Raw genomic sequence first — 25,503 nt, 5'->3', positions numbered from 1 at the left:
CAGAAAGGCATTGTTTCTCATTGAATAGGGGGTTCATATGCCCCTTTCAGTGAACTAAAGACCAAAGAACCAAAGGGAAGGCCACCAGAAAGATGGACATCCTAGGTTCTTGTCAAGGGCACACCTGCTGTGGCTGCATATCCCAGTCCTCAGAAAGGAGTTACCACCTTCCTTCTTGATGGATTTTCCTGCTACCTATATGTCTGCAAAATGATATAGGGACCTCATGACCAAGAAGGGACAGAAGTCTTGTTCTCATAAAAACTTGTCATTTTCGTACCAGGTTTACACATTCTCTAACAATTATTTAACTTTCTCAGTGGTTTATTTCAAACATCTGGGCTTGGAGGATGGTGGGTGTTGTATTCCTAAGAGAACACCACTTTTTATCCTATATCATATAAACTGCTTTCAGACAGTAATGTAATTTAAACAAATTCTTACAGTTAAAGAAGTTGCATTTACAATTAAAAGAGTGCCATTATTCTCCAAATGTAAAAAATGATGCTGCTATTTTATTTTTATTTTTTTAGAATATTGGGGGTTGTTTGGCACTGTACTACTTACATGTTTTTATTCTTTAGTTTTTCTCATACCAAATATATACTGAACAACTGCTATACCCAGGAATGTACTAGAAACTGTGGATAAAAAAATAAATACAATTTTCTCTAACCGGGATGGAAATTATGAACCTTATAAACTGGGTAATATTAAAATTAAATCATTTGTATCCACCAAATATGATTTTAACCCTATCTCTATCCAAAAATAACCACTACTTATATTGGCAGCAAATTAATGACCATAATGGTCTCATTATATTTCTATTTACTTCAGTATGGCCAACAGCAGAAAGAATTGCTCTTAGGCATGGGTTCCCTCTACTTTAATAACAGAGATAATAAGGCTTTTAAAATATTGAGCTAAGGAATATTCCAGGCAAATCAACAGATATGGCCTCATTATCTGTATGTCAGAAAGGAACCCATGTTACCCTCTTGTCATAGCAGTACCCTTTCTCCACATTATATGAAAAGTAATTTTCATATACCCCTGAATATAACTGATATAAAAAATGGGTAAAATAAGTTATTTCATGAATTTCCATGTTTCTTAGTTTTAAGTGACCTATGAATCTTAGTGTTTCACCAGCCAAATCAGAAATATCCTTTAAGTAAAATAAAAACAAGTATAGTCATTCATTCGATTTTTAAAAGGCTACTCCATAGCAAACCAATGCAGTGTGCAAATATGGAACTTAATTAAAATACTATATATAAAATATTAACAGCTGCTGCTATTAAAATTACATTAAACTCCCTTGAGCTAGGCTAACATAATATGAGCTCTCTTTTTTTTTCAATTTAATAAAGGACAGAACTTGGCTTAGTGAATAAGCTTTGGTTTTTATACTGTTTGTACCAATTCACTAATCTGAAATTTTAATCACATAAAAGTACTTTACCATCACAACAGCACCAAGCATAGTAATTTGATCTTTCCATTGGATTCAAAGAAAAATCTCATGCTTTGTTTATTTTCTTTCTTAGATGCAAACCCTTCCTTAGAACGTGTTTCTGTTCTTCCCATACAGAATTGAGCTTTGTAAATTAAAGTAGATATCATCTACTTTTGACCTTCTCCAATGAGGGTACAAATACAGTAATTAATAAACTCTTGGTAATTTGGATGAATTAAAGAGCTTAAACAGAAAAAGCAGATTTTATTCTGCTTGAAGATTAAAGTATTTATCTGATAATTAATTAGATTGCATCAATACTTTCTCCTTATAATAAGAAACCTCATAAAATATTAAAAATAATTTTGTTCTGAGTATGTGTATATGTGCATGTGTGGCATGTATGTACATATGCATATATATACATAGATATACACATATACATGTAGAGAGAGACACATGCACAAATATAAAGACACACACACAATTTACATAGAAGAAAGACTGGAAAGAAATACCCAAAAATATAAATCATTATTTTCAAATGAATAATGAATACTTTCCTTTTTCTTTTATATTATTTTGTATTTACTAGTATTTTGAATTAATTGTGTATTACATTCATATAGTTAGAAAATTCCTCATTTCTAAGTGAATGAAAAGCAACTGATTTGATGTTTGGTGTTTTTTTTCTCCTCTGAACTTTCAGAAGATACCTGTTTAATCTGATATGGGTTGTTTTGTTGTTTTGAGACAAGGTCTTGCTCTGTTGCCCAGGCTGGAGTGCAATGGTATGATCATGGCACACTGCAGCCTGGAACTCTTGGGCTCAAGTGACCCTAAGTGTGGAGATTACAGGTTCACACCTGTAATGACACCACTATTTTTGGCATGTTTTGTTTTAAAGTGCTATAAAATCTGACTTAAAATATCTCTTCTTGAAAGTAATTTTCAAAATTTTATTCTAGATCTACCTTAAGTCAAATTATAACATCCACAAGCGAATTTAATTTCAAAGCACTACATTAGCCCATGCCCCCACCACTTCAAAATTCTTCTGCCTGAAAGTTCATATGTACCAAATTAACTGCTATCTCTGGCAGAGATAGGCTGGAGGGAGTCAGAGGGGAACACTCTATTATTATTGTTATATTTTTGCATTCCCATCAATGAACTCTTCTCAGCTTATTTTTAATTAATTAATTTATTTATTTTGAGACGGAGTCTCGCTCTATCTCCCAGGCTGGAATGCAGTGACGGGATCTCAGCTCACTGCAAACTCCACCTCCCAGGTTCATGTCATTCTCCTGCCTCAGCCTCCCGAGTAGCTGAGACTACAGGCACCCGCCACCGCACCCAACTGATTTTTTTTTTGTATTTTTAGTAGAGACGGGGTTTCACTATGCTAGCCAGGATGGTCTCGATCTCCTGACCTTGTGATCCGCCTGCCTCGGCCTCCCAAAGTGCTGGGATTACAGGCGTGAGCCACTGTGCCCAGCCTCTTCTCAGCTTAAATCAGAAAGAAGAAGAAGAAGAAGAGGAAGAGGAGGAAGAAGAGGAAGAAGAGGAAGAAGAAGAAGAAGAAGAAGAAGAGGAGGAGGAGGAGGAGGAGGAGGAGGAGGATGACAGAGAGGGAGGGGGAGGGGGAGGGGGAGGAGGAAGTAGAAATGGTAATTCAATTCCTTGTAGACTTCTTTAGGAAAGTGAGAATATTTAGGGAGACAAAGTTTCCAGAGAGGAATGAATCAGAAACACAGTCTCCAATATATCTGGGAATGAGAGCAATGGGTTCTGACCTTCCTTCTCTCCACACTCACTCCCAACTCCTTCTCAATTTCCATATATTCTATTTCTTTATTTTGTTAGTTAAAAAACATATTTCCAAACAGGCAAACACAATCTTCTTGATCTATAAACAGCAGAGTAAAAAAGCAGGGATAAGAGGGAAGCAGAAAATAGTTCAGCTGGGAGTAAAAACAAGTACCGAGGGTGCCCATGCAAGGAGGGTATGAGCAAGAGAGTTCAGCCCCAGGTCTTCAACAGGGCCCTTCTGAAAGAGGATGGTTATCACAGATTACTGAGTCTAAAAGAAGCACTCAGCTTCTTTTAGAGTCGGTTGGGGGTGGGTGAAGTAAAGAAGGAGAGTAGATAGGTCTAAATTTAGTTATCTTCTATTATAAGATCATTTGATTTATGTATGAGTAGGACAATCAGAGCATGGGAGCCCAAGGTGAAGGGAATTAAATAAATGTAGTTGTATACTTAAAACCGATTTCTCTCCCCTTCTCTTCTCTCCCTCTCTGTCTGCCTCTTTCTCCCTCTCTTCTCTCTCTCTCTCTCTTCCTCCCACCTTCCCTCTCTTTCCCAGGATTCCCACAAATGTCATTTCTGCTTCCTGGATGATCCTTTCCCCTCAAAGCTCATATTAGTCAACATCCTAAGCCCCCTAAAACACTCCCAAATTTCAGTGTAAAAGTGATTTCTTCGGAGAAACTTTACCTGCCACCTTTACCCCTCCTCTCTTAGAGAAATAAAATGCAGCAACAGGAAGCAGAATGTTTGCTGGTGGAATTCCAAATACCTTTCATCAGAAAGGGAAGCAGTCTGGAAGGGCAGCAGAGCTTTGCCACTGCCCTTGAAATGCTACTGTATTGATTAAAGTGTTTTTAATGCCATAGACGCATCCTAAAGTGTGCTGTACCAAACCAAGGATTTTATGTTTGGGTCATTCTAATTGTTTTTCATATTCTATATTTGCCACTTCGGGTACCTCCAAACATCCAATAACATAAGAGAAAACTGGGAATAGAAAAACTTTGAATTTTTTCACTTGCAAATTCAAGACACAATTTTCTGCAAGATTTGGCACTTGATTACCCAATAAAAGTTCATTTAAGAAGCTATTTTAGAAGACATTTGAGCATTTGGGGTTTGATGCCCAACTATGATAATTGATTAGCTCTTTCTGATTTTTATATGGTGTGAAACAGAAGCAATATCAGGCAATTTCTTTTACTCTAAAGAAACAAATGCAAGTAGTCTTTAATATGTCTTGGTTTTCACTTTTAGGAATGGCACGGGTGGGTGGGGTGCTCTGGCAGATAAACAGCATAGAAAAATGGTAAGTTTACCTGACCGTCCGTCTCTCTGGAAGTCCACATGATACCATTCTCCATCATTCACTTTCTTCAACAGGGCTTTTATTTTTATAGTACCTGACCCCATGTCCAGGAGGAGGTAGAGGTGGCCATCTAGCATCTCAATAGCAAAGAAGTCCACCTTTATCATCTGTGGGTGCTTGGCATCTTTTTGATGTCTTGGCTTGCCATGGCTAAATAAGATGAGGCCATTTGGCTCTGTTGTACGGAAATCAAATGATATGGAGCCAGTTTTCTTTGCATTCCATTTAGGCAAAGAGATGAAAGACTCTGGGGTTTCAAAGGTGATTGGGTCTAAAGTTGCAACATTCTCACATTTAAATGCCACCACTCCATGGATCTTCATCTTAGGATCTCCTTGCTTGGCAAGTCGAGATAATTCCAGCCTCACATCATTATTTTTATATACAACCTGTGGGCAGAGGATAGCAGTGAGAAACTACCCTCCATAGTTTAATATCTGAAACTTGTCAACAGCTCATGTAACTTGCAAGGACATCATAAAAAGGCACACAATATTTAGTTAATTTTGTTGTATAAAGGAAACATTTTTCAGGCAAATAAAATTCAAGTGTCAATTCATAGAACAATAACCATAACAATTTAAATTAATTCAAATAATGTGTGTCCAGATGCACACACGCATGTGCATATACACACAAACTGCTTGTATTTAACTCAAATAATTAAAAAATCTGCATATATCTTTAATTTCATGTCTACATTAACATGTTAAGACTTGAACTTATAAAAGCTACTTGTTTCATAGTTGTCTATGATATTTTTAAATTTAAATATAAGCATTGAGGTTATTAAGTTCCCATCATTAAAGCATTTGAAATTGGATACCATTATATACCAGTCCCCTAAAATATTGGATCTCTTCTATTATCTATATATCCACTGTGGATATTAACTTTGCAAGATAGTCACAACAAGTTAAAGCACAAAGCAGCCTGATATTTGTCAGAAAAAAAAAAAAATATATATATATATATATATAAAACTAACATACAGAAGATCCCTGACCTGCATCAATACCTTTGAATACTGTTAAATAACGTGGCACTGCCACATGTAGAATATGGTGCTTCCCCTCAATTTATTCAACCTGTGTTACTGGTGATCCATTTCACTTTTAATTTACACAAATGATGAGCAAGGGTTGTCTTGTACTCTCATTTTCCAAAGCACTTCAGTGAAAGAGGCTAGGCACTTCTGAGTGCTTATTGATGATCCTAAGGCTTTTTGGATTCCAATTAACACATTCGATAAATTCACTGACAGGGTTCACGGTACCATACTTTTGCTATCCCATCACGCTAACAAATTCAAAGGTATTTTGACATAAAGATAAAGAGAGAAGGACATCTTTTCTCTACAAAATGCATACAGTGGATAATCATATTTCTAAAATACATAGACCATACTGACTTAAGGGTGAATTAGTTATCTAGGCCCACGTAACTATCTAGGTTCTTTTATGAAGGCACTCTATAGATTTCAAAGCTCCCAACATTGCTAGACTCTAGATTTATTTATCCACATGTAAAAATATACATATATATGTATATGTATACACACATGTATGTTTTGTTTTTCATTTTTTAGGAATGGCATGGGTGTTTTACATAATACATATAACAGGAAAAATAAGACAGCCTGTATCTGATTAGCACTATGAAGTCAACCAAGTCAATGCAGCAGTTATTCCAAACCCATGGCCAACTGAACCAACAGATGGCTGATGAGTTTCCTGATAGGATTTGTTAATGGATACTTTATTTTTCAGAGTAATTAAGAGTACATGCTCTGGTACTGGACTTCCTGAGTTCAAATTCTGGCTCCAGCATTACTGAACTGGGAAATCTCTATAAGCCTGTTTCACTCCTTAAAAGAAAATAATACTTCACATAATCGTTATAATAATTAAATAAGAAAATACACATAAGTGCGAAAAGCTACATAAAGGCATTCATTCCAATGCCAAGCACATTGTAAGATTTCAATAAATATTAACTACGTAAAATACACGATAATAAAAATCAGTGCTTTATCATCTAACGGACATAGATTTTAGTTCTAAATTTATCCATAAGAAAGCATTTAGAAATAAAGCCCACACATATAATTGGTTTTTATACATGATTTGTGCCAACTAAATAAGTCACATCTTTCCAATGCTGGGCCTGGTGTTTCAGTTTACCTTTAACTTGAAGAAGGATTATAATAAAGAATATGATATCCCTTATTCTTTGAACAAATATGTACAATGGTTTAACAAGCATCTATTGACAACAAAAGAATAGAAAATGAACTTGAATAATAACAAAAAGGAATTACATTAATTCTTAAGAATACTTTTTTGAAAAGAGAAAGATCTATTAAGTCTTAGAAAAATTTATTTAGGATTGCCTTTCTTTGGAGATCTTTAGAGGCAGGGAAAATGCTTTTCAAGGATGATTTTCCAAGTTTTATCGCTTCTCACTATGACTTTCATGCTACTCAAACCTATATTATTTTTCCTTTTTCCTATTGATTTATATTCTAGTATGTGGGCATTCTTTTGACATAGATATTGATCAAGAATAAGTATTTTCAGACCCAAATGATGCTTCTGTTGATCAATGCTAACACTCATTCTTATAATAGAATCACTGTAATAGAATTGAGTGTTTCTGACATGAACAAGTGGGTTTTAGCCCTGGTATATTGTCTCTTGAATCTGACATCAGCCACTATAAAGTTGAAGAATGAGGGGCAGTCTAAGTCTGGGCAAGGATTTCAATGAGACATAATCTTATAACTGAATCAGGTGTCTTGGTGATGAAAAGGTTCAGGAAGATGTAAAAAATTAGAAGTAGGGATAATTCCCTGGGTAAAATTTATTAAGGTTAGCCATGCATCTCTCATAAAAAAAAAAGTATCTCCACCAGAATCAATGCTTTATATGCTTTATACTGGCAAGAACCTTGCTCACCACAGTGCAGCACCAAGATCAGTGGCTGGCACAGAGTAGATGCTCAATAAATACTTGTTTATAGTTGAACAAAATTCTCCCTTCACCTTTTTAAACCTAGTTTCTAGATTATAGGCTTTTGTAAATAATAATGTTTAGACCTATAATTAAAATACAGCAGAATATGGTATTGCGGACCAATCTCATAAACTAATTACTATTTTGCCCTATTTCTCTAGGAAAAAGCATAAACTTATGTGCATATCCAGTTCATAATTGACAAGTTGGCCCATGCATTGGGAAATTTCATCTTCACACACATTTTGTGAGGTATAAATTCCTTTTAGAATGAAGAATGCCTGAGTTAAAACTCTCCAGAGGTTTATACACAAAAATATACACTCTGCTTCTCCTCAATATTGCTCTTGTAGGAAAGAACTATCTCCAGATACAAGAACTCTTTCCTACAAGAACTATCTTGAGGAGAAGCACACTGTGTATTTTTTTCTTCCCCTTTTGTACTCTTTGAAAGGCTACTCCAGAAAACAGAAAAGCAATTTTGCATTGGTAGGCTTATAGCTCTCAGATTTATACTACTATTTCATCTGACCCAGATTTTATAACTACCCTACTTTTCTAAAGTTAGACCTGCTCTTAAAATGAACTGAATCTAGTTCAATTAGAATAATGAGTAGCTAGTAAGTATTCTAACTCTTCTAAAAATTCATGTGTAAGCTATTTTTTCTTCTTTCTGAAACAATGTGGCACTCAATCATGGGAACACCTTATAATTATTCATATATTTTTAATTCTTATGTCAAAAGTTGCAATTTACATGTTTCACTTTTGAACAAATTTCTATATACTTTATCATCATAACAATTGATGATATCTGTGCACACTCATTTGGATCTGTTTATAGAACCAAGGTTTCTTTGGGGACATTGATTTTTTTTTTTTTTTTTTTTTTTTTTTTTTTGAAGAGTGATTCAAAATGTTGAATTTTACTTCCTTGCTTCATGGGCTTCTTTCCCATTTCCTCAAACATTTGTTAGAATTTTTAGTGTCCCTCTCACGTTAATATGCAAGAATAGGGAGTAATATGTTTGCATTTTCACATTCCTAGGGTTTACCTTTGAGGAAAACAATCACTGAGCATTATCTTTGATCTTAATGATAATCCTGAAAACATGACAGCAATACAGAGAAAATAAATAACTTAAAGAATAGGAGCTTAATAGTCTGCATATTAACTTGGTTCGATCTCAAAGCTATTACTAAGCCAAGTCGCTAACCTCTCTCTGTCTCAGTTTCTTAATTTTGGAAACTGACATCTATAAAGGCATGCCATATCTATAAATTCTTGAGCTTTTTTACCCTTAATCTGTGTGACTTGGGACAGACATAAAAGATGCTCGATTGTTCCTGCCCCCTTTCTGGCTTTCTCCTGTTGCTATTTTTGATGCCAGGATATTGTTCTCTACTTTCAGATATACTGAAACACTAATCCATTAATAAAGAGAATGTTCATTGCATCTTCAGGTACACAGACACGCCACAAGGATTATATCTATCTAAGTTTTGTACAGATGGTGCTGAGGCACTGGTAGTTGATAGATAAGGCTCTTTCAACAGAGCGGGAGTATGTGAAATTCAGTGTGAAAATATTTGCCACTCAGATAATGACTTTTTAAAATAAATATATGCTTCAGCTTGGAAATTACAATGGAGGTCTTAACTTCATTAACATGCATGATGAAGACTTTTCATTATTTAACTATGGTAGTATGCAGGATGGTGAAATAAGCACCGAAGTTAGGGTTGTTTAGATATTTAGACTTTGTTATGACCCTCCCTGAGAGAACATGAATGACTCATATTTTAATCTATCTTGGTTTTATCTTTCATACTTGCGGATAATAAGGAGTGAGGCCTAAGAATTTGGTTCTCAAGTCTGATTTCAGAGAGAATTCCAGCTAACTCATTTTGAAACCTGTGATCTTGTGCAAGTTCTTCAACCTTGCCAAGTCTCAGTGTTTTATTCGTAAAGGACAATGCTATCTACCACATTAAGGTTACTGTAAATAATAAATTATATTTTAGTTAAAGTGCTAATAATGGGTCCTAGCATGGAGTAAGTGATCAAGTAAATACTCATTGCTTTTATTAATATTATTATAAATAACATTCTTATTCTTACATTGAATTGTCCTAACAAAGGTAACAGCTAAGAAGGTAGATAGTAATTGACTGGCCACATAATTAAGGGAATTAAATAGTGCTGAGATCAGCAGCTTCAAAGGTATTCAGCAGATTGGGGCTTCCTTTTTCATGCTGATATTTACATTGCAGTTGGATGTACACATCAGGCTTTCTCTGTAAAGTTCCTTAACTAGAAAATATACATAGCAGGCTAGCTAACCTAGGAGTTGTATTTTCACCCATGGAAGGGTCTCTGTAGTATCTAACAACAGCAGCTACTACTATCACCAAAGCCACTACAATGATCAGTTAAGATATACCAGTTCACTTTCTGGCAGGCCCTCTTACAAGAGTTTTATATATATTAATGTGTTTAATTCCCATATGCATCCTAGAAAATAGGTATCATTACTTCCTATTACCATAATGTTACCTAGAAAATAGGTAACATTATTCTGTTATCAATAAATATCTGGAGGCACAGAGTGATTGCATGTCTTTCTTCATGATCATGTTTAATCCTGTCTGAATATCTAATGACGTTAACCTCAAACTTTATCTCTTTATCTTTGTTTCAGCAGGAAATTTATCTTCGTTTTTGATAGCAGTTGCTAAGTAGATTCACAGTCAAACAGCTGTTTGTCATCAGGCAAAATGATAACCTTTCAATGAGTTACATGTACGTTCTAAATACCAGTATTTTTCCTTCATTTGTTGTCATTAAAATATCTCTAAGTGAATCAAATGTCACAAGTAAGTAGAGGAATTTATTGTGTATCTACTGATTAAAATGTCCCTTCAAGTCCAGTTATAGCAGAGGGCCTATTTCTGTTTCCAAGATGATATTGTAGTTTTTCAACAGGTATCTCATTTAGAATGTAACAAATGTTATCTTAAAAGTCTGTGTGGTTTAAGAATTATTTAAAGGGACTGTTGCTTTAATGCTTATTTTTGTTTATTTGTTTAAAATGCAGTTAATGCTTTTATTCTATTAAGACCAAGTGAAGGCCAAGCGCGGTGGCTGATGCCTGTAATCTCAGAACTTTGGGAGGCCGAGGCAGGCGGATCACGAGGTCACGAGATCCAGATAGAGACCATCCTGGCTAACATGGTGAAACCCTATCTCTACTAAAAATACAGAAAATTAGCCGGGCGTGGTGGCAGGTGCCTGCAGTCCCAGCTACTGGGGAGGCTGAGGCAGGAGAATGGCGTGAACCCGGGAGGCAGAGCTTGTAGTGAGCCAAGATGGCGCCACTGCACTGCAGCCTAAGTGACAGAGTGAGACTCCGTCTCAATAAATAAATAAATAAATAAATAAATAAATAAATAAATAAATAAATATCAAGTGAAAATATCTATTTCAAGTACCGGAATTTAATTATCATTTTCACCTAGCTGTGATCTTTCTAGGCACCATCTCTTTATATCAGTGCACTGTGTCAAAATACAACCAGGAACTAGCCAGCAAGTGAAAAGTACAAGCACCATCCAGTAAGTTGCAGATAAATTGCATTTGCTTTGTCATGATCTGGGTAAGAAAGAGCTCAGAAAAGGAAATGCAGCATACTAGAACTTTCATCCCCAACATTAACTTATTATTTTGAAATTATGTTTCAATTCTGACACTTCCAATTCAATCAGATATGCACTTTTTAGACACACACTATGGTAGGATCAATCAAATGCAATTTTAGTCACTCCCCTGTGCATATGCATAGTTCCATAGAACATGTTACACTGAAAATAAACTACTTTAATACGCTAGTTTAATTTATCTTAAATATTTGCTAGTGGTAAATATATAACAGGTAAACTATATGTAATCAACACATATACACAGACACACACCTACACACACACCCAGAGTTTAAACATTACCCAGATACACTACATGTCAAATTTAATGTCATTGATGTCCATATAAATATGCACTTATGTTAGAATATATGGTATATCTCTCAAGAGATACATAGATAAGTAGATAATACATACCTATGTATGCCAGAGACATAACAAAATATAAATACATTAACAATATTTGATAATTTCAAAAAATTAGAAGTTTGGTTTGAGCACAAAGATGGTCCTACTCATTTTGTATCAAAAATGTTTTGGCCCAAAAGCAAATTTTAGCACTTATAAAGTTGGTGCTCTCCACAAAAAAAACTGTAGCCTCCAAAAATTATTATTTTATGATTCAATAAAAGGAGAAAATTAGACATTTCCCTTCATGTTCCTGCCACTACAAGGAGACAATCTTAAAAGCAGAATAGAGGCAAGGTGGTCACTTTTTAAAATCTTTGCACCCATTATTGTTTAATCTTCCACCCAAAATCAAGTTTCTTATGCTATTCACTTTCTTACACTGAAGGTCTAGCATAGGATATGATTCTAGCAAAAATGTCAAACACTGTTGAGCTTAACTGACCAAGAGACTAATAGGATTTTAGCTTTTCTGGGAATGTCACTACATAGAAATTTTCATGTGTAGTGTGATATGTCCACAGGAGACAGGTGGGCATCCAGTACAGTACATACAACTGTGGAGTGGCTGCGGGAGGGTTAGTGGATAGGGAAGACAGTGTAGAAAATGAACAAGCCCTGTACAAAGTAGTCCGATGCATGTTTATTTATTTACTTATTTATTGAGAAGGTGTCTCACTCTGTCACCCAGGCTGGAGTGCAATGGTGTAATCGTGCAACCTCTGCTGCCCAGGTACAAGCAATTCTCCTGCCTCAGCCTCCCGAGTAGCTGGGACTACAGGCATGTGCTACCACGCCTGGTTAATTTTGGATTTTTAGTAGAAACGTGGTTTCACCATGTTGGCCAGGCTAGTCTCGAACTCCTGATCTCAAGTGATCCGCCTGCTTCGGCCTCCCAAAGTAATGCATCTTTAAAAGCAATTCTTAGCAGTAAGGAAATTTAATTTTAAAGAGACATACGTAAATAATTTTGAAAAATCAGAGTGTTTTGGGAAGGCAGCAAGTTGATCTTTTTTTCCCCTGATCTAATCTGATTCAGAGACCATGTACAGATAATATTTTCAATGAAATATGTTATCTTCTCCAAACCCAAATACTAAAACCTGTTATAAAATGCAAATCAAACTACAGTAATATAATTTATCCACAAAGGCATATGACATTTTAAGACAAAAAAAATAGTTAAAAATTGGAGAAGGAAAAAACAATATTTTGTTTACGCAACAAAGAGAAAAATATTTTTGCTTAGTCTCAATTAAATACAAACAAATATATCCCATTAATCAGGGGAAGAAAAAGGAAAAGAAAACCCCTCCTGCTTTGTCCTTCCTTCATTCCAGCATTCAGTGAACTGCTTAAAGTTACTGAGACAACATTATGTGCAATATGTAGAAGTTACTCATGGGAGTTGAAAGACTGAGTTGTCCTTGGGTTAGCAGCTCTATTTATGAAGCTTTCAGTGCATATGAGTATGTAAAAGAATAACCTGAGTTTCATTAAATAGTTATGTCTATTTTTCTCACATTAGTGATTCAGTAATGCCTTTTGGAAATAAATGGAAAAATGAACCACAAATGTCAGTAATGTGAAGTTTCAGCCGAAGATCTTTTTGAAATACAAACTGCAAACTTGATCAATTGTCTTATTTTCAGATGAGGAAACTGAGGCTTAAAAGGCTAGGAGACTATCCAAGTTGGCATCAATCTCTGATCAAAATAATGTATTGGGGACTTCAGTGTTTGGTGTTCTTTCAATTTTGTGTTAAAAAAGAAAAAAGAACAATGAACAAACTCTGCCATAGGTCCAGGGTTATGAAATGCTCTTAAGCAATTACAAATGAAGAGCACTCCACTTTTTAGCAACGTGACAGAAAAGGAACTGGAGCTTATTTAAAGGTGACTCCAACTTTAAAACTATGTTAGCTTCATAATAAGTTGATGTTCACATACAGAAATAAAAGTCCTGAGGGGGTAAAAATTGCAGTAATTTCCCAGTGATAGCATTTAGAAAGACACTGAACAAGTTAACTAGAATCAATGAACTTGCAATGTTCACTGCTATTTTAAAAGGAAGTGATGAAGATACTTTCTGCGTCAGTCTTTCATGATCTTGCTGAAAGTTATCTCACCATAACTTGGGGTTAAGAGTTTCTACTCCAAGCCAGCAGATGCTGCTAAGAAAGGCAATGCATGTCTGCTTTATCCAAAAAACTTTTCAATCTCCTGCTAGTTTCAATGGGGGGAAAGTAGCCACTATTATTATTATTTTATTAGGGGAAACTATCTTCCCATGTACCAAGAAAATATCTTTGAACTGATAATAACAAAATAGTGACACTAAATGATGTGTCTAGATTAATCAATGCATCTTCTTTTGTGTCTCCAGCCTCATAAGCTCAGTGAAGTTTCCTCCACCACTTAATTTTACATTTTTCTAAGGAGGCAGACATTAGTATAAGTATATAATATACCATTTAGTATATGTATGTGCATGTATTATAGATAGATTAGACAAATATATGATAGATAGATATATAATAGATATATAGATGATTTCCTGTATAGTCTGTCCTTTCCTCATTGATTTGCAATGTTCAATCTTTTAATATATTATTACTTTTTGATCACGCTCATCAATTTTAAGCTTTGAAAAAATTTCTCCAAGAGAGACTGGATAACCATACAATTTCATGTAAAATATTTATTACTTGATTATATTTACATGTGTGTGTACGATATATGTATTATTTTTAATCCACTGAAAATATGTTGCCTTCTGTTTAAGGTGTAAATCCAAATTGACTTGCTCCACAAGTAGTTAAGTTATTTGAACCAGCATATTTTTTTGTCCTTTCTTTTTTCTTACTTCAACACTCAGGGGAACACAATTTTTAAATAATTATTTTTCTGACTTGTAATGCCTACTACATATTAAATTATTACATATATGAGATTCTATGGCTGAGCATGCTGTTCTGTTTTATTGATGTTTATTTTTTCTTGATCTAGTTCCATTTCACCTAATTGTCACAGCTTTATAATATATTCTAATGTGTGTTAGGCTCCTTCCCATAAACCGACCCATTAACATTAATTAGCTTATAATGTTTATATGTTATAAACATTATAAACATCTCATGTAATTTTGCATGTTTTTTCCTTATGAAGATGTTAATAAATTACCAAAAGATATAATCAGTTTATTCACTTCAATAAAAAAGCAATCACTGAATATTTTTAAATGACCATAGCTTATATACTTTTTTGTTTTCTGTATTGACAAAATAATTATATATCACAAGTTGCTTTGATCTAGCTTTCTAAAACACAGCAAGTTATACAGTCAAATTTACTTAAGGGGACTTTAGAATAGCCCAAGGAAATTATATCTTGCTTAGAATTACATTCCTATTATTATAATTATTTGCAAAGTTATAATACATAAATGAGTTTGACAATTCTGATTTTATCATATCAGAGAATCTGGCCTCATGCAAGAACAATAATTTATTAGTTGGAGGATAGATATACAAGTATAGAGATAGATTAAATCAGAAAGAAAACAACAACAACAGTGAATGTAGTTGTAAGTGCACTAATTCTATTCCAATAATCACAGGCCCTGGTAGAGTACCTTGTAATAAAATACCAGGAGTAGGTGACCAGTATATTGGAGTTATCTGGTGAATGAGATGAATTATTCTCAGTGAAGAAGAAAGTGGAGCGACCTCAGACTCCACTTTAATGGTGGCTCTCTTCGAGAGGTGAGGGTACTTGCCTGAGGTCACACTGCTATTGTTTAGAGTCAGTCAGTAGTGGACAAGATGGAATCTGAATGTTTGCCTCCAGAGCCTGAAATGGACTGTTTAATTTATTGGTTTTCTTTGTATGTATTGTTTTTATGATGGTTAATTTTCCTAAAGCAATAAAAAACCGTAGGACTTCTATGCTTCTTTAACCTGATGTTTCAAGAGCTGGTTATCTAGTTGGTGGATTATCCAAATTGCATGAATCCCCCTTCTTTCCCTGGCTGCCTGCCTTTACTGCTCAACCACACATCCACCTAAGAGCCTGCAAAGGAAACAGGAAAAGGTGGCATTTAAGACAGCCAATGCTGATGTTTTTAGCACCTGCAATGAGAACATTTTTCCAAGTAGACTTGTTCCTGAGAAGTTGTATCAGTCTGTTTGGTAATTTTAATATAATTTGATAAAAACAATTTGTTACAAGATTTATATTTACATATATTCAAACAGTCCCAGGTTTACATTCCTGCATTGCTGCTTAACTACTTGTACTGCCTTGGCCAAGTTGCTTATTCTTACTGAAATAATTTCCCTCTTTATCAAATGAGATTATGAAAACGTATTTTGCAATGTTATTTAAGCACATAAGTACTTGATCCTGGGTACCTAAATAAAGGGTAGTCATTACTGTTGCTATTATGCTCTTAACTGTGTAAGGTCTTAAGGGTTAAGATCTTAAATGGGTAAGAGAGGAGTGTTCATTATTTAAATTAGTAAGTGACTACTATTGAAAGCAAAGAAGCATTCTGTAAAGTAATCACACTCGAATCTTGATGTTGACATACAGACTTCCCAAATTACGTAATTTTATCTCTTATCTCTCTGGAACTCTACATTTTGACTTTATCTGCTAAACAAATAGTATTTTTAAAGTAATATTTTTTATTTTAAATTTATTAAAGGCATATCAATGACAGAATGAGACAGTCTGTATAATGATATTAAATTGATGGAAGTATAGCTAGATGCAAATAGTTGTTTTATTTAGCTTATACTGGGTGGGCTAAGTATATGGCCTTTTCTAGGTTTGCTAAAATATTGAACACATGTAACTGTTGTTCAATTCTAACTAAAAGGGCCCGAAAAATTATAGAGACCCCAGGTTGAGAACTGTTATTTTTCAATTATAACTGCTAAGCAGTAGGGTATTTCTTTTTAATCTATTCTTTAATTATTTCTTTGGAAAGTCCCACATGATTCAGATGTCAGATGGGTTGTGCCTTTTGCCAGGGGTTGCTTAGTTAACTGTTTATTTAATGAATGGGGTTTTATGTGCTACTGAATTTCTCATGGCACATGTTAGAAAATTTTTGGCAGCATTTAAATTGGAGAACTGAGAAACATATTGGCTCTACGGAAGCTCAATCAGCTCCCAGGCAGGTGCAGAGTTTTTGCCAACAAAAATTCAGTAAAATAAAAAATGCAAAGCACAAATTCTCACACAATCCAAAGAAAACTGACTTTGGTGTCCAAGATTAAATGAATGCTAGATCCAGGCAGCTCAGGTAGCTCAAGAATGGAAGGGGAAAATGCATCATAACTTTAGGAGAGAAGCAGGAATGGGACCTTCTTGTTTTGGTGGATGACAGTATGCATACATTTTTGGATTGCTGAGAAAATTCAACTAGCTCCTAAAAAAAAAAAAAAAGAAAAGAAAGAAAATAGTCTCATGTGGTTTCGCACATGTCTTTTCCTTATGAAGATGTGTTAATAAATTACCAAAAGATATAATCGGTTTATTCACTTTAATAAAAAAAGCAATCATTGAATATTTTTAAATGACCATAGCAGTGACTGAGCATCCTAGACCAAGTATCCAGATGGCTATGTTTTCTAAATGATTTGGCCAGATACATAGACATTGTATAAGCATTGGTTACCAGATTTATTCACTCTGACTGGGAACCAAAAAATATCCTGACATGTCTTCTGAGTTCTGAAAAGTCCTAAATGCACATATATGTGTGTATATATATATATATATATATATATATATACACACATATATGTATGTATATATATATGTATATATGTGTGTGTATATATATGTATATATATACATATATATATATATGTATATATATACATATATATATATATAAAGTTTTACTCAGTAGTACAATAGGATGAGAAAGAAAAAATTGGAAAACATTTTTTTAAATTAAACACTAGTTCGAGAAAATAAAGATGAGAATGTATCTTTCAGCAATTAAAGTGAATAGTACCAGCCTACTTGTCATTACTACATGACTCTCCAAACTGTGTGGAATAAAAGCCATTTGCAGTCATCTCCTCCCAAGTATAACTGTCATCAACTCCTCTCTTCAATACTCTGCACTTGGCCAGACCACGTCCCAGCCCTTCTCCCTGTCTGGAAGAGCAATGTCCTGAGTCAGGCTTGTTCTTGACTTCTCCTCTCCTAGATGTAGTTTCTGTCAATACTGGCTTATTGAAGACTCCTGCATTCTTGGGACACCAGTGGATATTCTTTAGTATCATTTTCCTGCTGTATTCAGAAATGGGGAGGGCTGTGCTCACTAGCACAGCGATGCTGGCCCAACACTAGGTTGGCCACCTCTTGGTGGCTACATAAACACACATTCCCCACTTTAGGCCTAGCCACTTGGCTGTCTTCTATTCCAGTTTTGTGTTGAACAAGCCCCCAGTAGATAGTTCATTAGGGTTGGCCAGCTACATCCACTTTGCCCCTAATTGGCTTTGATTAGCTTCTACGTTGCCTGGTATAATTTTTTTTTTTTTTAATTGAGATGGAGTCTCATTCTGCACCCAGGCTGGAGTGCAGTGGCACAATCTCAGCTCACTGCAACCTCCGCCGCCTGGGTTCAAGAGATTCTCATGCCTCAGCCTCCCAAGTAGCTGCGACTACAGGCGCCCGCCACCACGCCCAGCTAATTTTTTTTTTTTGTATTTTTAATAGATACAGGGTTTCGCTATGTTGGCCAGGCTGTCTCAAATTCCTGACCTCAGGTGATCCACCCGCCTCAGCCTCCCAAAGTGTGAGCCACCGCGCCCAGCCATAATGTTAATGTGAATCATTATAGCACCCAACAGCAACCATCATGCACCTTCTCTGTGTCCCATGCTTGTTGAACAACAAACTTCTATTTCTCACGACAGTCTTATGAAGTAGACATTTTTATCTCCATACTGAAGCTCAGAGAATTTAAGTATTTTGTCCAAATTACACAGTGACTAGGTGACTGAGCAGGGATCCAACTCAGCTTTTATCTAGCTTGATTCCAAAATCACAGATGCAATTCTAGTGCATGCTCCCCACCCCACGGGGTATTAGCTGAGTTCCTATTTACTTATTCAGCCCTGGTTCTGGGCACACTTTCTCAATCTCATCATCATGCCTTTCGTGTATACAAGTAAAGGGACCCCTTATCCCTTTTCTCTTTATTGACCAAGTGCCTCATTAACTAGCTGTGGTTCTCTTAACACTACTGGTAAATAATAATAATAATAATAATAATAATAATAATAATCCCCCTTAGGTTTCATCCTACTCTCTTTATCTCTTGATGTCAGGATAATTGTTTTTCTCCTTCCTGTCCTATGCACTCTGATTTAGTGTCACGCTTGTTTTGTGCTCACTTCACTCTTAGGACTAAATTACCAGACTATATTTTAAGAAGGTACAAACTTTGTTTTGAATGTTAAGAATTCTTTCAGATTTTCTAAGTTGCTTTGTAACTGGAGAATAAAGAATGAGGTTTAATATTTAAGGATGAATAACATTCGACACATCAGTTTTCAGGGGTCTAGAGTTAGATTTGATGATTACAGCCTCCTGTAGTCAATAAAAGACAGATGTACTAACCATATGTAGATTGGGACCATTTTTTTCATTGTAACTGATGAAGGCCAAAACAGCAGGGCCAGAACTTGGGTGAGGGGTGAGGTAAGTGAGATACTCGCTTTGGAACAAAATATAAAGGAGGATGTTAAATCTCATATCACGACAAATATTTCAGTGAAATACTTTTAAAACTTAATAAGAAAAAGTCCACAATGAACAAGGTATTAAAATTTTAAATAAAGATAGAATCAATATTACTGATTTTTCCTTTTGCCTCAGGCTCCACAATGCTTTGGTAGCACTGCAATATAATATTATTCTAAGATTAATGAACTCCATTTAATATGTTGGAAACGTATTTATTAAAACAAGTGCAAGTAACTAGAGTAGTGGGGGGGGAAAATTTCATCATTAGATACCATTAAAATTAGAACTAGAATGCACTATTAATTTTTAAGGTGTAATAGTCATTAAAACCACTTTTATTCAAAAATAATGAGGAACACAGAGCATTCAGTCAGACACTCTTTTAACCACTTTACTCATATAATCCTCATGACAACCTGCTGAGATAGTAGAAAAGGTCCGTGGCTACAGAATTCCCAGTGTAATATTCATTAAAATACAATGTCTGTTGAGCTGTGCAGCACAGTGACTCGCATAAAATTAGCGTCCCCATTTTTCAGATGAAGAAACTGAGCTCACATAGTAAGTACCAGAATGAAATTTAGACCCAGACAGTCCAGATCCAGAGTTCCAAGCCTCTCAAAGATCAAGTAATGTAGCCCATTTCTACCTGAGCCTCTGCCTCACTAGACCTCACAATGCAATTAACTTTTAATAATAATGATCCTAAGAAACTCTCCAGGACATTGGACTAGACAAAGATTTCTTGAATAATACCCCACAAACATAGGCAACCAAAGCAAAAATGGACAAATGGGATCACATTAAGTTACAAAGCTTCTGCACAGCAAAGGAAACAATCAACGAAGTGAAGAGACAACCCACAGAATGGGAGATAATATCTGCAAACTATCCATATGACAAGCAATTAATATCAGAACATGCAGAAGTTCAAACAACTAAATAGGAAAAAGTCTAATAATCTGATTTTAAAATGGGCAAAAGATCTGAAAAGATATTTCTCAAAAAAGGCATACAAATGTCAAAGAGGTATATGACAAGCTGCTCAACATCACTGATCATCAGAGCAATGCAAATCAAAACTACAATGAGATATCAACTCATTCCAGTTAAAATGCCTTTTATCCAAACACAAGCAATGTGTTGGTGAGAATGTGGCTTAAGTGATGGTAAGAATGTGGCAAAAAGGGAACCCCTTTTACACTGTTTGTGGGAATGTAAATTAGTACAACCACTACAGAGAACAGTTTGGAGCTTCCTCAAAAAAACTAAAAATAGAACTACCATATGATCCAGCAACCCACTGGTATGTATATACCTCAAAGAAAGGAAATCAATATATCAAGAATATATCTGCATTCCCATGTTTATTGAAACACTAGTCACAATAGCCAAGATTTGGAAGCAACCTAAGTGTCCACCAACAGACAAATCAATAAGGAAAATGTAGTATATATACACAATGAATAATTATTTATCCATAAAAAAGAATGGGATTCTGTCATTTGTAACAACATGGCTGAAACTGGAGGTCATATTGTTAAGTGAAATAAGCCAGGCATAGAAACGCAAACGTTGCATGTTTTCACTTATTTGTGGGAGCTAAAAGTTAAAACAATTGAATTCATAGAGACCAAAAGGATGGATACCAGGGCCTGGGAAGGGTACTGGGGGTTGCGAGAAGTGGGGATGGTTAATGGGAACAAAAATATAACTAGACAGAATGAATAAGTTCTAGTATTTGATATCACAACAGAGTGACTGTAGTCAACAATAATATATTGTACATTTTAAAAATAACTAAAAGAGTGAAATTGAATTATCTGTAACACAGGAAAGGATAAATGCTTGAGGTGATGTATACCCCAGTTACCTTCATGTGATCATTATGCATTGTATGCCTGCATCAAAATATCTTATGTACTCCATAAACACTTACTATGTACTCAGAAAAATTAAAAATAAAAGAAAATAATGACCCCAAGAATAAAGATTCTGCCATAAATTTTACAGAAACCAGTCAAAATTTGTTATATATATTATATGTAATATAAACACATATGTATGTGTGTATAATACATATATAATACATATGATGACTCGCCATTGAAATAACCTTGAGAGTCACTCATACTAACTTAAGAACTGCAATCCATCTCTGATTTTCACCTGTCTACAGGCCAAATACAGAAACTAGACTAAATACCTACGGTATTTTTACAAAATTTTGATGGATACTAATTCTGTAGCTCATAGGCATTGAAAGGCCAATTGAATTCAGCCTCCTGGCCTCTGCCATTAACTTCTGCAGGTGTATAACTGGTATTCTTGCATCAGCCAGCCAATGTCACCAAAATGGAATATAACAAATTGTTATATAAAACATTTTAGCTCTCCACATTAAGTAGCACTATAATTATATGATGAAACCAGAGCACTGTGAAGGATTATAAAAAAGATTAAAGAATTCAGAATAAACACTTGAGATCTTGTTTAATAGGGATGCTCTCAAGGAATCACTGTTGCCAACTAACACTGCTCATATACATGTGGATTTCTGATTATCCGGTTTACTACTAAAGAGCAAAATTAAAAAATAAAATCTCTAATGCCTCTACTGTAGAATATTCCTATTGATATTTTGGAGGGACCTATAAGAAGCCAATATCAAAGCAGGAATGTCTTTTAGAAACAAGATAAATCAAGCTTGTCTCTTGAGAACATGTTATTCTAGAGAGGAAGAAGGTGTAAGACATGGGCTGGCAGCAGAGTATTGGGGGCGGGGGGAAGAATCAAAGAGAAATCTAGTGGAAGTAAAGTATACGAGGCCTTTATGCTACACAAAACGGTGGGCATTTCCATGGCACTGGTACACAGGTTGGTGTTGTTAATCATACCTTATTAATTGCTATTAGTAATCTCATTTAGAATTAATTTCTTATAAATATCATAAATCCAATAATCTGCCCCTTCCTCCTCATGCTAATACACCACAAGAGAAAAATTTTACCTTTTGTGAATTTAGAGGTGTTTCATGACTAGATGACTTATACAAGTTAACACTTTGTGTGAATCTTTGCTTTGGTGTGTGGTTGAGTGGCAGAAAGCAACTGTAAGCCCAGGAGCTATGTCGATACGTGTCTCACTGGTCAAATAAGGAATTAGATATGAATGTGTATAGATTATATTAAACCCATCCAGACTGGAGGAAAACAACTTATTTTATAAAAAATTTATAACATGGCAGTCATGTTATATATATATAACATAGCAATGTTCATATAATCCTGAGTCTTGTTAAAATAGAGACTCAAAGTGCTGCTACAGACTGTGAGATATGATTTATTTTGACATCAAAGTGTTTTCCACAGCTTGGTTACCTTTGTGATTTGGATCAGGGAAAGGTGTGTACCCTACCACCTTACCCTATGCTACATAGATGTAAATTTTCCATAGAAAGAAGTGGTTTGGGTAGTCACTCAGTTACTAGATTCAGCTGTTTTTGACCAAGCCACAAGAAATAACTCAGTAAACAAAAACTCTTTGAGAAGCAGGTCTAAGTTTAAATCCCAAATCAGAATGCCTACACTGGAGGAAAAAATAAGTTTTTACTGGCCATGGCTTTAGCTATAGGCCCAAGGATCTGTTTCTTGGAAAGAAAGTCTAGTTGATACCAGGAAGGAGATAGTAGTTAAAATTAATACAATATAAAATGTTTCCCACAGTGATGCTTAAGTGAACACAAGAACAACCCTAATAGCTGATTGCTTCAGAAAAGTAAAATGTAAATGGTCATTCAGAGTAACAGGTTTGCACAGGAGAAGAAACTCAGTAAGTCAGGAGTTTGAAGAATTGTATTAAGTTTCCTGGGTCTTGAGAAGAAGTGGCTTCTATATTCTTAGATACATGAGGATGAAACGTTTGAGGTTAAACCTGTGTATTTTCATTCTCTGTCATCATAATTACTCATGGTGGCAATGTATTTTTGTCTCGGGTACTATCTCTGTCCTTGTTGTTTCTTGATTCTCCTACCCACTGAATCTATGGCTGAGGACATTTGATAAGTGTGTAGTCCTGTTCAGTTTCGGATCTGCTAAGATTTTTTGAAAGTACATAGTGACATAATAAAATGAGAATTTTTTTTTGTTTGAAAAATTTTGGGGGACAAATAATATTTAAAAACTTTCAATGTTTCCACATTTCAACATTAGGTGGGAGGTGCCTATGAACCATAGAGACTATTGCAGAAAAGCAAATAACTAAAATGCCTCAAGGGAAGTTCCTGCAACACAAAGAAAACCATTCAGATGCTTGGGGGAACAGCTTAGAAAGGGAAAAACAAAAAGAGGCAGCTGGGGTGGACTTCCTCCCCAACAGAGCTGAAGCTAAGAACATCCAGATAAAACTGGAGTCAGAAAATACTGGTGTTGGTTCCACATTCACGGGGAACTCTGAAAGCCTCTCAGAATAATCTTGATTTTTGGCAGGGTACTGAATCAATCAAGGCCTAGGAGTAGATGTGGTAATGGCAGAAGGGAGTTATCCTAGAGAAGTCCCAAAGACTCTGGTGGGTTGCAGAGAAGTCCTTTGTATTTTCAGCTGGATCCAGAGAAAGTAGGAGGACTAAGGGGCCAGCAGAAGTCTGGAGCCCACGCAAGGAGTCTTCCAGAATCTTGAGCCTGAAGGCAACCACAAAACCCCATGTCCTGAAGGGCATGCACATACTGTGCCCAAACAACCAGCCAGGTCATTTTCTAATGCTTAAAACATGAGGTCAATACCAGACAGGTGATAAATATGGTGCTATACCAAATTCTGCTGCCAGAAATCCTCTCCAATGCACTCTGGGTAAAAAGATATATTAATAATTATACTGTTTTGTTTTTTAATGTCTGATCTAGCTCCTTCTGTTTTTGCAAGCATACTTCTTAGTGGTTTCTTTCATAAGAATAGACTTATTTAGCCCATCTAATATATGAATGATTTCAAAGTTACAATAATAGCCATCACTGATTATTTCCAATATGTACCAGTCAGTATGCATTGCACCCATTATCATTCATTGTTTTATCAATTCTCTGATGTAGGCTTTTTCTATCCCCATTTTCAGATACCAAAAGTTAGGTAACTTTCCTGAAGTTGCACAGCTAGTAATACCTCATTCCATTGTATCACACCAAATTACAACAAATGATTTCTAACAAGTGATAAACCCTGACAACCTCTGAGAACGAAAAGGCCAGAGAATTAAAAGTTAATAAAAGCTACTTTATTTTTCTCTATTCAACATTTGTATTCAAGATTATTTATTTTCTTAGTGGTCAAAACCTACTAGGTACTAGAATGAGGGTCAAGGTATTGAGACATTTTGTTTCTAGTTTCAGCTCTGCCATTAATTGTGTGAATTTGAGCAAGTATCTTTATAGCTTTCTCAGCTGTTTAGTCAAGATAACAACTGCCTCATTTTACTCTCAGTATTACATGTATTTCTAGCCTTGTCTTAATTGAAATAGAATTGGATAATATGCAATGTACTTTTATGGTGAGTTAAAAATGCATTATTATATTCACATATAAAATTATATCAGGCCAGGCATGGTGGCTCATACCTGTAATCCCAGTACTTTGGGAGGTTGGGGCAGGAGGATCACTTGAGCTCAGGAGTTCGAGACCAGCCTGGGCAACATAGCAAAACCTCATCTCTATTAAAAACAATAGTTGGACATGGTGATGTGCATCTGCAGTCCCAGCCACTCAGGAGGCTAAGGCAGAAAGATCACTTGAGCTTGCGGGGTTAAGGCTGCAGTGAACTGTAATGGCACCACTGCACTCCAGCCTGGGTGACAGAGCGACACTCTGTCTTAAAAAAAAAAAAAGGAATCTAAAGTCAAACACATGGATCTCTGCCTAGGTCTCAGATGAAGGACCTGGATGGGAAAACATCTCATTTGTGAACTCATGGAC

At 35.4% G+C, this 25,503-nt stretch overlaps 1 protein-coding gene across 18 annotated transcripts in view; it reads right to left on the bottom strand.

The window, feature by feature from the left end:
• The window catches only part of NRXN1 (neurexin 1), a 1,136,968-nt gene that overhangs the window by 644,519 nt on the left and 466,946 nt on the right, over window positions 1-25,503 (bottom strand). For all 18 annotated transcript variants that reach the window (XM_055242605.2, XM_055242606.2, XM_055242608.2 and 15 more), the window contains one exon: window positions 4,594-5,032. In XM_055242605.2, coding sequence (XP_055098580.1) covers window positions 4,594-5,032 — 439 coding nt within the window. The remainder of the gene's footprint in view (window positions 1-4,593; window positions 5,033-25,503) is intronic.

This window comes from Symphalangus syndactylus, chromosome 14, assembly GCF_028878055.3.
Source record: "Symphalangus syndactylus isolate Jambi chromosome 14, NHGRI_mSymSyn1-v2.1_pri, whole genome shotgun sequence".
NCBI classification, from domain to species: Eukaryota; Metazoa; Chordata; class Mammalia; order Primates; family Hylobatidae; genus Symphalangus; species Symphalangus syndactylus.
The sequence above is the reverse complement of the archived record's forward strand: the minus strand, read 5'-3'. Positions and strand labels throughout refer to the sequence as shown.